The sequence below is a fragment of the Vulpes lagopus genome, chromosome 9 (genome assembly GCF_018345385.1).
Source record: "Vulpes lagopus strain Blue_001 chromosome 9, ASM1834538v1, whole genome shotgun sequence".
NCBI classification, from domain to species: Eukaryota; Metazoa; Chordata; class Mammalia; order Carnivora; family Canidae; genus Vulpes; species Vulpes lagopus.
The window spans coordinates 16,858,517-16,871,572 of NC_054832.1; the positions used below are offsets into that span (position 1 = coordinate 16,858,517).

The 13,056-nt window shown below is 49.7% G+C and overlaps 1 protein-coding gene across 1 annotated transcript in view; it reads right to left on the reverse strand.

The window, feature by feature from the left end:
- ZHX2 (zinc fingers and homeoboxes 2) overlaps positions 1-13,056 on the reverse strand; it is a 162,893-nt gene that overhangs the window by 13,712 nt on the left and 136,125 nt on the right. The window contains exon 3 of the mRNA XM_041769418.1: positions 808-3,558. Coding sequence (XP_041625352.1) covers positions 811-3,327 — 2,517 coding nt within the window. The 5' untranslated portion in view covers positions 3,328-3,558 and the 3' untranslated portion in view covers positions 808-810. The remainder of the gene's footprint in view (positions 1-807; positions 3,559-13,056) is intronic.

The following is a 13,056-nucleotide window of genomic DNA, read 5'->3' on the forward strand; positions in this document are numbered from 1 at the left end:
CTAATAACATCTCAGGAATGACGGGGCGAGGCAATCCTGTGCATATGCCTATTCTAGACCACTGGCGCTAGACATCTTGACGTCAAGACCCCTTGGCTCCAGGGAATGAGTGACTTATGATGACACCTGCCCCTGTCCTTGTTCTGAACAACTCCTGGATGCCTGAGAGGACACGTGCACCAGACCATACTCATCAATAAAAATCCCAGACCCCAAGTGAAGACGAGACTCAAGCTCCTTAACTTTCTGAGTCTCCCAGACACTCCCTCTGTATCTGTTCTCGATCTCTCTCTCTCTCTCTCTCCCTCTCCCTTCAGTAAACCTGCTCTTACCTCCTGCTGGCTCGCATCTGATTGCCATTCTACATGGAGCCCGGGACCCAGGACCCTCTCGGCTGGTCCTGCGGGACCCCTCTGAGCCCTCTGACCTGGCCAGCTGGCATCACTACTTTTCTTCCTTTTAAAAACAACAACTTTTGGGCAGCCCGGGTGGCTCAGCGGTTTAGCGCCGCCTTCAGCCCAGGTCGTGATCCTGGAGACCCGGGATCGAGTCCCACGTCGGGCTCCCTGCATGGAGCCTGCTTCTCCCTCTGCCTGTGTCTCTGCCTCTCTCTCTCTCTGTGTCTCTCATGAATAAATAAATGAAATTAAAAGAAAAAAAGGCTTTAAAAACAACAACTTTTACAAAGAACCCATCGTCTGGGTCAGCATCTCTGTCCCCTACAACCTATACTGCCCCCGACCATAAAAAGGAAGCGAGCCAGCACCCTCCCCCTGTTCCCTGGGTGGAACAGGCGAGGGTCGGTACCTGTTAGGCCTGGCCAGCCTCGGCCGGGATGCTGTCTGAGTCCGAGCCGGCCAGGTCCGCGGTGCCTTCGGCTGCGGCCTGGCTCCAGCTGTCGGACCTGTCCGAGACGGCGTCCTCCTCTCCGACCGTGACCTCCACCCAATCCACAACGCCCGACTCCTCGTTTTCGTCGCTGCCCTGGCCGTCCCGGCTGCTGCCCTCTGACCTGTCCGAGGTGGCTTCTGAAGGCTTTGCCGGTGCACCGTCTTTCCCCTGCTCGTTGCCCACTTTCACCCTGGGCACCAGCTTCTCCAAGTCCTCTTCGCAGAGCTTTCTGGGGTCCTTGTAATGCTGCGGACCCACCTCGCTCCCGTTCTTTGGGCTCTCAGCGGCCACGGCTTTCGCCGCCCGCCTCTGCGCCGCGTCGTAGGCCTGCTCGCCCGCCGTGTGCGGGTGCTGGTCCTGCTCCATCCACTTCAAGGGCCCGGTTTTTAGCAAGCACCTGTTCTCCTTGAACCAACGCACAATCTCAGTTCGGACCAGGCCGGTCTTTGCGGCCAGCTGGTCATACTCCTGGGGCGTAGGCCACTGGGTTCTTGCAAACGTGCTCCTCAGGAGGTGTACCTGTTCTTGACTTTTCGTCATTGCTGGTGAAGGGCTGGCCAGAGAGCTGGCTAACTGGACACCAGAGAGCTGGTCGAGCCGAGACAGAGCACCGTTGGGGGCCGCCACATCTTGGCCTTTTTTGCCAGTCCCCATGGAATCCAGGATCGATTGTTCCATGCTGTCCCGGAGCTTCCGTCTCTCCGAGAACCACGATTCAATCTCTCTCCTGCTCAGTTTCGTCTCCCCCCTTAGCCTCTCCAGTTCCACCTGGGTCGGGAAAGAGCTTTTCAGAAAGCTGTCTTCCAGGATTTTAACCTGACCCTGTGTCTTCTCTTTGAATTTCTGCGGGGCAAAGTCCGGGTACGCGTGGTACGTGCGGCCGTGTCGGGAGGCCGCGATGGCCAACTGGTCTTTGGCAAGGGATTCGCTGGTGATGTGGACGATGCCTCTCTGACATCGGTACCGGTGATCGCTGAACCACTTCTTGATCTCGCTCCTGGCCAGGCCGGTCACCTCGATGAGCCTGTAGACCTCGGCGTCGTCAGGGAACTGGCTCTGGAGAAAGCTCGCCTTGAGATGCGCGATCTGCTCCTTTGTCTTCTTGCGGTCGCTGGCCGGGGTCAGCGAGGGGTTGGCCGCCTTGGGTGGGGGCTCTGGCACCTGGGCGACGTGTGGACGTTTGGGCTCGGGGGCAGCTTGGGGAGTCACCAATGGTCTCTTTTGGCCGTGGTTGGTCACTCCGGCCACGGCGAGCGTGATGGGGGAGCAAGAGACGGTTGCTGACCCGCTCGTCACCTGAGTCAGCACCAGGCTGGTCTGGCCGAGAATCTGGCACGGGAGAGCTGTCTGGAGGATGGGCTGTGACACCTTTGTGGGGGCCAACTGTGCCGGCAGCACGGTGATCGTCGGGGGTACCGACTGGATCGTGCCATTGAACATCTTTTTCCGGGCCTCCTCCACCTCCTCTGGGGACCAGCTGATGCCGTGCTTTAAGCGCTGTGTGGCAAACCAGATTCTGATGTGCTCTTCTGGGTGTTTGGAAGCAGCTGTGAGCCAGGACAACTCAGCCTGGGTTGGGTAAGGGAATTTGTTGAAGGAGTTGATCATGGTGGCATTCGTGTCCAGGGCGGAGTTGTATTTGGTAGTGTTCAGTGGGACGGGGACCTTGGGGACAAGGTTGATATTTGGTGGGAGCTGGACAGAAGGCATGACGTGCCCTAAGGTGTCCTGGAGGAGCTCCACGCCTCCGAGCCTCGAGAGGATCTCCGCCGCGTCTGTCACCAGGCGGGCAGTCCCTTCCACGTGGTTCTCGGGGGTGGCCTCCTCGGGCTTCTTGGGCACCTTCTTGGCATCGGCTTTTGGTTTCCCTGGCTTCATGATGGGCGTTTTACTCACTGAGATTCCAGGATCACTGTCACCGCTCGCAGGGCCGCTGGTGGTGATGGACACGACGTGGTTGGTGGCTTCGATGGACTGCTCTAAGACAGTCTGATTATTGCGCTTGATCAGCTTCAGCTTGAAGTTGGTCTCCCCGGGATGGAACTTGGAGTTGTGGTCAGACAACGAGTCGTACTTTTTGGTTGTGAAGTTACATTCGGCACACACGTAAAGGGGGTTGAGAATCACGTTGGGGTGCTGCATGTCGACATGCTCCGTGAACTCGTTCAGGTTTTGCGTGGAGTAGGGGCAGTATTTGCATTCGTAACCACCCTGGAGTTTTTTGGATTGGTTTTCCCCTGTAGATTTCACCTCTATCACTTCATTTTCTTTGGAAGAGTTTTCAGGTTCCACTGTCCAACTGTCCTTGGCTGCTTCAGGCTGTGGCGTGCTGATTCCTTTCTCTTTGGCCCTGTCTGCTTCCTCGGGCACATCTTGTTCTACTACTTGTGATGTCCGAACCATGCACGGGGTTGTGGATTTTCGCTTGCTCGCCATGCTGCCTGTCTGTGTGCAATAGCTTAATTTGGGGGCTGGGGTGGGCAGGTGGGGAAGGGGCAGTGAAATTTTTGGGACAAGTAAGATTTTAAAAGGCTTTGGGCTTTATTCCCCCTCCAATGGCTTTGGCTTCCCTTGAATGCTGAAGTCTAACGTTTGAGTGTTGAGAATGATCTCAGCACAGAAAATTGTAACTGCTCCAACGGCTACACACAAGAGGCAGCATCATATCTGTGGGACAAGAACAAAGATGGGGTCAGTGTTTTTCCATAAGGCAGAAGAAACCAGCATTTCTTTCTAACCCATCCCAACTGGCACTCCAAACAAAGCACACACCTAAGTAAGCACAGATGTCAAGACTGGGTGCAGCATAAAAATGAAAGATCATATTCTTCTCTTCCTTTCTTTGGAAAGGGCAATAGGAACTGGCCTGGAGCAAGCAAACGAGGGTGCAAGTCATTCGTTCATATTTAGAGGCAAACAGAAAAGTTACAAAGGCGCTGCATGGTGGGCGGGGTGATGGAGGGGATGTCAAAGACAAGATGTCACTGGGCTCTCAAGCTACTTTAATTGACGGTACTTCAGAAGCAAGATGCGTACCTGGGGCTGGCAAGTGGTGTTTATATGGGCATTAGGAAATGGATAGTCACTTTTGTTTCTTATCATAAGAGTAAAATCACCAGTGGAGAAAAATCCAGAAAAATGCTTTGAAGTATAAAGGAGAAAAAAAAATCACCCCAAATATTAGAGTTCCCTCAGTTCACTTGAAAGCTTCCTCGTTTCTATAAATATTGAGCAAAATGATGATTTAAGAAAATGGCTGCATGGTATTATCTTGTAGGGCTATACCACATGTGATGTATTTAGCCATTCAACTTTTGTTGGACATTTAAGTTATTTCCAATTTTTGGCTCTCTTCAACGATATAATAGTCAACACCCTGAGTCCTTATTTCTGATAACCAACTTTGGATGAATGAATGCTGAGAAATAGAAGCACTGGGTCAAAGAGTATGCACGTTTAGGTTTTCTAGACTCCTATGGCCAACTTTTGCATCAGCCAAATCTTCCCCTGGCAGCGAATGAGAATGCCCAACTTACCACTCTGCCTACATGAAATATGACCATGAAAAAGCTTTCCCAAGTAGATGGGGTTAAACCGTCTTAATGTGCTTTCCTTGATTGCTAATCAGGTTGAACTGTTTTCAGAGATTTACTTGCCATGTGTGTTCTTTCTTTTTGAATTGCTTATTTATGCCATTTTTATGTGTGATGCTCAGCGGTTTTATTATTAATTCACAAGTTTTCTCTAGATTGACTATCAGTACTTTATTATATTTGTTGCAAAATGTTTCTAGTCTATCATTTACCGTTTACTTTTGTATATGGTGTTTTTCATGTTTTACATGTAAAAATTTGAAGATTTAGGCAGCAAATTCACCCACCTTTTTCTTTTTGTGGCTCCTTTCATTGTGATTTTATATGTAGGAAGTGATTCCTGGTTATTAGAAACAAACTGCAGGTTACCAGAGAGGTGAGGGTTTGGGGGGCACATGAACTAGCTAATTAATGATTAAGAGGTGCAAATTTTCACTTACAAAAAAGTAAGCCCTGGGGATACAATGTATAGCATAGGGAATACAGTCAATGATACTGTAATAACTTTGTATGGTGACAGGTGGTAACTGGACTTATCATGGGAGCCATTTCATAATGACGAGAAACAGGGAATTGCTATGATGTGCGTCTGAAACAGGATATTATATGTCCATTATACTTTAACAAAAATATTAAATAAATAAAAATCACTTGCACATCAAAAAAAAAGGTGATTCTCTGCTTTGATGGCTGAGACATATTCTATGTTTTCTTAGAGTGTTTTAGCTTTATTTGTTACATTTAACTCATCTAAAATTGAATTGATCTTGGGTTAAGCTATAAGATACAATTCTAATCATTTTTCTGGAAAGTTACCAATTATCTCATCGCATGTATTGTATTATGTTTTCTCACTAATTTGTGAAATCATCTTTGTCATACATTAAATTTTTATATATACTAAGGTATTTCTGGGTCACCTATTCTGTGCCTTTTATCTAGCTATTGAGACTCATACTTAATGTCTCAATTTTTTTTGGTAGATTAGAGTATATTTTAATATCTGGGAGTGTGAATTCCTCCTTATTATTCTTCTTCTGTAAACATTTCTGGGTTACTTTGGTCACCTAATCCCATAAATCAATTTTGATAAATCAGAGTCACCTGCAAAATAAAACCCTGTTAAAATTCTGATTAGGGGGCACCTGGGTGGCTCAGTGGTTAAGCATCTTGCCTTTGGCTCAGGTCGTGATCCTGGGGTCCTGGGATCGAGTCCCACATCGGGTTCCCTGCAAGGAGCCTGCTTCTCCCTCTGCCTATGTCTCTGCTTCTCTCTCTGTCTCTCATGAATAAATAAATTTAAAAAGAGAACTTTGATTGGAATTGCACTAAACAAATATTAATTTGTTCCAGAAACAATTTGTTTATTAGGAGTAGGAATTGTTAACGGAAGGCAGACTGGGGAACTGGCCATGTTGAGTGTCTCAGTGCATGGGCTGAGACGGGGGCCCTTCCATTGTGTGGGTAAAAGAGAAGGGAGATGTGTTTTGAGACAAGTAGAGCTGACATCCAGGGAGAAGGAGAATGGGAGAGATGGCATCTCTGAAGTCGACCGTTTGAGTGTTGAGAATGATCTCAGCACAGAAAATTGTAACTGTGTTGCCCCTCCCACTGGCTTGGGTTTGAGTCCCATGGAGGAGAGTGGTCAAGGGCGGAAGTGAAGACTTATTTTTATGAGCAACAAGGGAAGACTCTGCGCACACGTGTCTGCTCAGGGGCACAGGTGACAAAGCTGAGCAGGACCCAGGGAGCGACATTTCCCCTTGTGAACCCAGAATGCAGCCATTCTAAGGAGGAGCCCTGGCCTTTCCATGCTGGGCAACGTCCTCATGTGGTTGAGGATCCCTCAGGGCACCAGTGAGGAGAGGACACCGGTACAGCAGAGCAGAGGGGACCATGCCCTTTTTGCACTGAGTACACCCAAGCCCACATCTTCAGCTTTCACATTCTTGTAGCTCAGACTCTTTATTTCCCCCTCAGCCACACATTGTTTCCGCCAGAGTTTATCTCTGTCAATGGTTCCACCATTGCTCCTTCTGCCCAAACCTCTTTGTCTCACCCCAATGAATCCATCAGCAATCCTGTTGACTCTTGTCTTCGAAATAAATCCAGCACCATCAGACCACTTCACACCACTCCCCCTGCTCCCTGCCCTGTCTCAGCTCCCATCATCTCCTGCCTGGAAGCTTGCAGCACCTCCTGTGGGTCTCCTGCTTCCTTCCTCTCCAGGGCCGAGGGATGTTCTAAGATACCAATCCATTCATGTCGCCTTTCTGCGTGAAGGCCTTTCTCCATGCCCTCCTAACCGCATACCCTGGCATGTTGTGGCCCATGCTTCCTGTCCCCCTTGGGCGTCATGCTCCGGATGCTGGTGCAGATGCACTCCGTCCACCTCAAGACCTCTGCCGGAACGTCCCATCCCAGAGCTCCTCAGTGCGCACACCTCCTTTTAAGTCATCCTGCCACGGAGGGGCCTTTCCTGACTGCCACCCCACTGAAATTAATGCCTCCCACCATCACTCTATTTCCTTCCTTGCTTTGCTTTCTTCATAGCACCTTTCAATATTTAAGATTTGCTTAGGGGCACCTGGGTGGCTCAGTCATGTAAGCGTGTGACTTCGGCTCAGGTCATGATCCCAGGGTCCTGGGACGGAGCCCCACGTGGGGTTTCCCGCTCAGCAGGGAGCTTGCTTCTCCCTCTCCGTCTGCCTGCCCCTCCTCCTGCTTATACTCTCTCTTTCTCTGTCAAATAAATAAATAAAAATTTTTATTTATTAATTTTTAAAGATTTTTCATTTATTTATTCATGAAAGACACAGAGAGAGGCAGAGACATAGGCAGAGGGAGGCTCCTTTCAGGGAACCTGATGCAGGACTCGATTCCAGGACCCCTGATGGGATCATGACTTGAGCCGAAGGCAGACACTCAACCACTGAGCCACCCAGGCGTCCACTTAAAAAAAAAAAAAAAGATTTACTTACGCATTTTATGCTTACAGAAGGGAGGAGAGAATATTTACCCTCTTAATCATTTCTTCCTCTAGAACTGTGCTCTCCATATGCCAGCCACTAACCACATGTGACTCTTTGAATTTAAATTAATTAAAATAAAAAAATTAAAAAATCAGTTCCTCAGTCACACTGGCCACATTTCAAGTGCTCAACAGCCACATGTGGCTGGTGGCTATTCTATTAAACAGTGCAGGCTGTTTCTATCCTTGAGGGACCTTCTACGGGACAGTGCTATTCTAGAATAGAAGCCCCATAAAGGCAGAAACTGTTCACTGTGGTTTCCTCAGAGCCTAGAATCATACCTGGCCCATAGCATGCTTTCTATAAATGTTGGCTGAATAATTAAGTTAACTGCAGGATGGCTACCTCGTGGGAACCGTGGCTGATGCGGGGTGAGGAGGCACAGCAAAACCTCTTGTGGATGCTCAGGACTGTGTATGCACATGTGTGTGCCCCCTTACATGCGTGCATGTGTGTGCACGTGTGTGTGTATGTTGGGGCTCATATGAGTAGAGGAGCTTTATTAGGGGAAGGAGGCCCTAAAGAGGGTGCTATTGACACAGCAGAAGGTGGCAAAATTTGCACACACTAGCCAAGAGGCTTGGGCATATAAAACACAATTTTTAAGAGAGGGATCAAAAGGAGACTTTTCTCCTGCAGGACACAGTAATCAGGCAGGAATGGGCTCTCATGAGATAAGAGATTTTTCTAACAGAAACTCCCCATCTGTAGGATGATTTAAATCTGTTGATAAATGAGGCCCAGAAGTGAACCAAACTGTGGTAAAACACCCTAAAACTTCTCAAGGTTCCAAAAAATTGCATTTCAGAATAAACAGTATCTTCTAAAACTCATTTGGCAACCAGGAATCCAAACCACAGCAGATCAAAAAGAAGGAAAGATGAAGGAAGAAATAAGAGAAGTGGAGGCAGGGCTCAGAAAATACTGAGCCTTTGAAGAATTCATCTCTTGGGGTCCCCGTGATGGAGCTGCAAGAACCATTGCCCTTGGAAGAATAATCCTGGCACGGCAAGGGGGTGAGAACAGCATCTACAGAACAGCAGCATGTGGCATCTGTTTGAAAGTCCGTGAGCCACCAGCGAGACTGGGACCAGCGCTGTGAAGCCTGGCATGAAGGCTACGGTACAGCCAGGCATCTTCGGGTTTGGGTGCCTACCACGCAGAATTGGCACAAATAAAAAAAATGAATGAATGAAGGAATTAATGAATGAAATGCATGTTAAATCTCCAACACAGGGGTGCCTGGGTGGCTCGGATGGTTGAACGTCTGCCTTTGGCTCAGGTCATGATCTCCAGGTTCTGGGATAGAGCACTACATCAGGCTTCTTGCTCAGAGTCTGCCCCCACCCCCCGCTTATGCTCTCTTTCTCGCAAATGAATAAATAGAATTGCAAAAAAAAAAAAAAAAAAAAAAAACCACAACCCTAAAAACCCCAAACAAAACTCCAACACAGCCCCTTCCATCCATGCTGTGGGGGTGAATATCCCATCAGACTAGCCCTGTGTTGCTGGTCTCACCCTGGCCAGCTTCCCAGTGGGTCTGAGGCAGGCACCAGCACATTCTGTGTCAACCTGCAGACACCCCACTTATGGGCAGCACCCAGCTGTCTGCTGGCTGCCCCTAGCCACCATGCCAAGGGCCCAGCAGCTCCCTTCTGGGAGCCTCAGAAGCAATCCCTGCCTTCGGGGGGTGGCCTGAGTAGGTTAGGACCAAGCACATTTGTGATGAAGATCCTGGTGCCCAGAAGGAGAGGAGAGGTAAGAAATCTCCTTCATTTGTGACTATTCTGCACAGCACGTCCTCCTTCCCAGCCGTCCCAGCCCTCACAGCCCAACTGTCACAGAGCGCGACAAGCCTGTGGTGCGTGGAGAGGGAGCCCAGCACCAAACACAGACTCTCGCCTCCCCTGCGTGTTTTTTGACATGGTCTCGGGTTTCCTTTTGTCCACTGCGGGATTTATCATGCACCACAAAGAAAAACCCAACGGTGAATGAGAAATGACAAAACCTTGGAACAAATAATATATAATGAAATTGGCCAGCCTCTAAGACAATGACAAAAGTCACTTGTGGGTGTCTGCAGAGCTTTTGCCTCACCACCTGGAGCTTCTTCCATCATCATCCTCTGTGTTGCGGGACGATCAGACCCCTGTGTACTGGGTTTGGGTGTGGGCCCAGCCCCGAGGATGTGGGGTAGACAGACTTGAAGAAACCTGTGCTCTTGTTCTTGAGACGCTCACAGCTGGAATATTCATCCTAAATATTCATCCTAAGACCCTCACATCCTGAATATTCATCAGCCAGGGCTGCCGTATGCAACAGAGTACCCCTGACCAGGAGGCTTTCAACAATAGGGATATTTCGCTCACAGTTGTGGGGGCTGGAAGTTCAAGGCTGAGGTGTCTGCAGGGCTGGTTTTTCCCGAAGCCTCTTTCCTTCAGCTTGTGGATGGCCACCTTCCCGCTGTGTCCTCAGTACGCCCTTCCTTCTGTGTATGCCTACCTCCTGGTCACCTCAGAAGGACCCACACCGGACTAGGGCTCACCCCAAGGGCCTCTTCACCTCTTTAAAGACTCTATCTGCAAATCCAGTCACATTCTCAGGGGGGTAGGATTGTAACACATGAATTTGGTAGTTGGGGGGTGGTGGGGAGACTCAATTCAGCCCCTCACAGCCAGGCAGGGCAGTGCCAACCCAACACCCTCAGTGGTACAAAAGTGATCTATTCATGTAGTCAATGAATAGTGAGCCCTACGAGTGCAGATGCCATTGTGGGAGCCCAGGAGACAGAAGCGAGCAGACAGGCATCCGTCCTCCGGCAGAGCTCACATTCACAGGCATAAACAGGTGGAAGCCCGGCAGCTGATAAGTGCTATGGAGAAAAGTCAAGCCACGAAGAAGATGGGGTGCAGAGTGGGGGACCCATGGTTTGAAGCAGGGAGCTCAGGGACTCCCTCCGCAAGAAGGTGTCCATGGAGCATTTGGTGGCTGCATAGACAAGAAGGAGAGTTTATGAAACACAGAGCAGGCTTCTCCATTCCCTAGGGCAGGTTGGGAGGTAGGCAAAAGGCTTCACAGTGGAGGTAATCTTAGAACTAAAACAACCATGACTTTGATTAATTGAAATTTTCCTCACTATGTGGATGAGTCGTCACAACAACTCTGCAAAGCAGTTGTTATGAGCCTCAATTTATGTAAGAATGAACCCAGGCCAGGGAGGCCAAGTGCCTTGCCCAGGGTCACATGGCGTGTTCACGGGCAGAGCTGAGATTTGAGCACAGTCAGTGCAAACTGAACCCATGCTCTTGGTACACGATGCAGCCTCCGCTGGGTGAGCAGAGCTCTGAGGGTGACAGGCGGAGACAGGCAGAGGAGGACTCCAATCAGAGGAACCTACTCCCAGGCAGAGGAGACAGCAGGAGGAAGGACATTTCTGAGGAATGACAGGACTGAGGTCAAAGGGCAGGGCGTGAGGGTGGAGGCTGGGAAGAGGCTAGCAGGTTGGCTTGGGCCTCAACTGTGGATAGCCTTGTATATGTGCTGCTGAAGTGAGCACATGGATAGCCTTGAATGCCGTGGTAAGGAGCTGCAATTTCATTCTGCTGGCAACGGAGTCACAGGAGCAGCAGGGTCTTGGGGATAAGCTTGTGGGGTGGTGGGGCAGGGATGGTGGAAAGAGAAGGCATGGGGTGCCTGGGTGGCTCAGTGGCTGAGCCTCTGCCTTTGGCTCAGGTCATGATCCCGGGGTCCTGGGATCCAGGCTTCCATAGGGAGCCTGCTTCTCCCTCTGCCTGCATCTCTGCCTCTCTCTGTGGGTCTCTAATGAATAAATAAATAAAATCTTAAAAAAAAAAGAGAAGGCACATCAATGAAGGTAAGAACTCCCAAACCAAGCAGATGAACAATAATCCAAATTAACCCCAAATTAAACAATGAGGGCACAGGCTGCCAGAGACACTCCTCTCTCTATCCTGATGTTTGTTCTCTAAGCACATGCTGAGGCCTCTTCGCTTTTCATCTGGAACTTTCTTCCATTCAATCTGGACTTCCTTCCTCATGGCTGGATGGTTCGGGTCTGATTGTGGTAAAACCAATTCTCCCTTAATCATTTTCCCAATAACAATGACAGCTAATTGGGATATATCAGAAAGGGAGACAGAATATGAAAGACTCCTAACTCTAGGAAACGAACTAGGGGTGGTGGAAGGGGAGGTGGGCGGGGGGTGGGGGTGACTGGGTGACGGGCACTGAGGTGGGCACTTGACGGGATGAGCACTGGGTGTTATTCTATATGTTGGCAAATTGAACACCAATAAAAAATAAATTTATAAAAACTAAAAAAAAAAAACAATGACAGCTAACATTCCCTGAAATCTTGGTACATGCCAGGTACTAAGTGTTTCACTTTTGAAAGACCCTCTGTGACACTGAGGCTCAGAGAGGTTAAGGAGCTTGGCCGAGGTCACGCAGCCTGGAGCAGCAGAGCTGGGATACAAGCTTTATGGGGAGCTTGTTAAAATATAGATTCTGATTCAGTAGGTCCAGGGTGGTAGCATTTCCTGACTTCTCCCTACCAGTGGCCTGTGGCCCTCAGGGGAAGTAAGAATGGGTCAAACCATCAGACCAGTCCCCAGAATCTCTTTGCAAGGTGGCCGACACACAGCCTGGCTATCAGGTGAGAGATGCCCATGCTCTTGACTTCTCTAGGAAGGCACGTGGGGGAGGTAAAGAGTCAGATTGCAGAAACCCCTGTGGCCAGGGGTGTCCAGCCCAAGGGCGATCAGAGGTCGCAGCAAGCTGAGGAGCCTGGGCCCCTTGGGCCTCCAGGGTGGGCTTCGCACCTACCCTGGGGAGCACATGGGCTTCTCCCAAGGAATCGAAACTTCTCTGGGCTTTGGTGGGGATGCCACTTCTCATTTTAGGGCTTTTCACTGGGGTTGTCAGAGGAAATAACAGGGCTGTCTCTGGGCTTTCAAAGGAAGCATCTTGTCAAGACATCAAAGCCAAAGAAGATGCTTTTAGCTTTGCCGGGTCTTCTGACAGAGCTGTTAACAGATCCCGCCTCAGTTCATAAGGGTAGGCCTTGTGCATGCGTGCGTGCGTGTGTGTGTGTGTGTGTGTGTGTGTGTGAGAGAGAGAGAGAGAGAGAGAGATATTGTTCCTTTATGGTCTAAAGTCACAACATCCACCCACCCCTCCACTGCCCCAGAAGGAATTCTGGAGGGTCGGTGTGTTGCGGCGGTGGTGGCTGGCAGGTGGGGCAGAGAAAGGAGTCGGATGCAGGGGTCCTGGGCTTCGCTCTGCACGCCTGGCTGCCCAGCCACTCCGCATCTATCTCCATCCTTGCTCCATTTTTCCCATCTGTTGAGTGGGAATTGCTTTTGAAAGGTCACTGGTTACCCTAAGTTAGCTCCCGAGTTTCACCGCTTTCTCCCGAGCCTACTGAAATCTGAACTTGAATTTTGGGGGTGGGCCTACAATGTGGCTCCCAAACAATCAGAGATCACCTGGGGTGCTGCAGACTTATTAAACCCAAACCA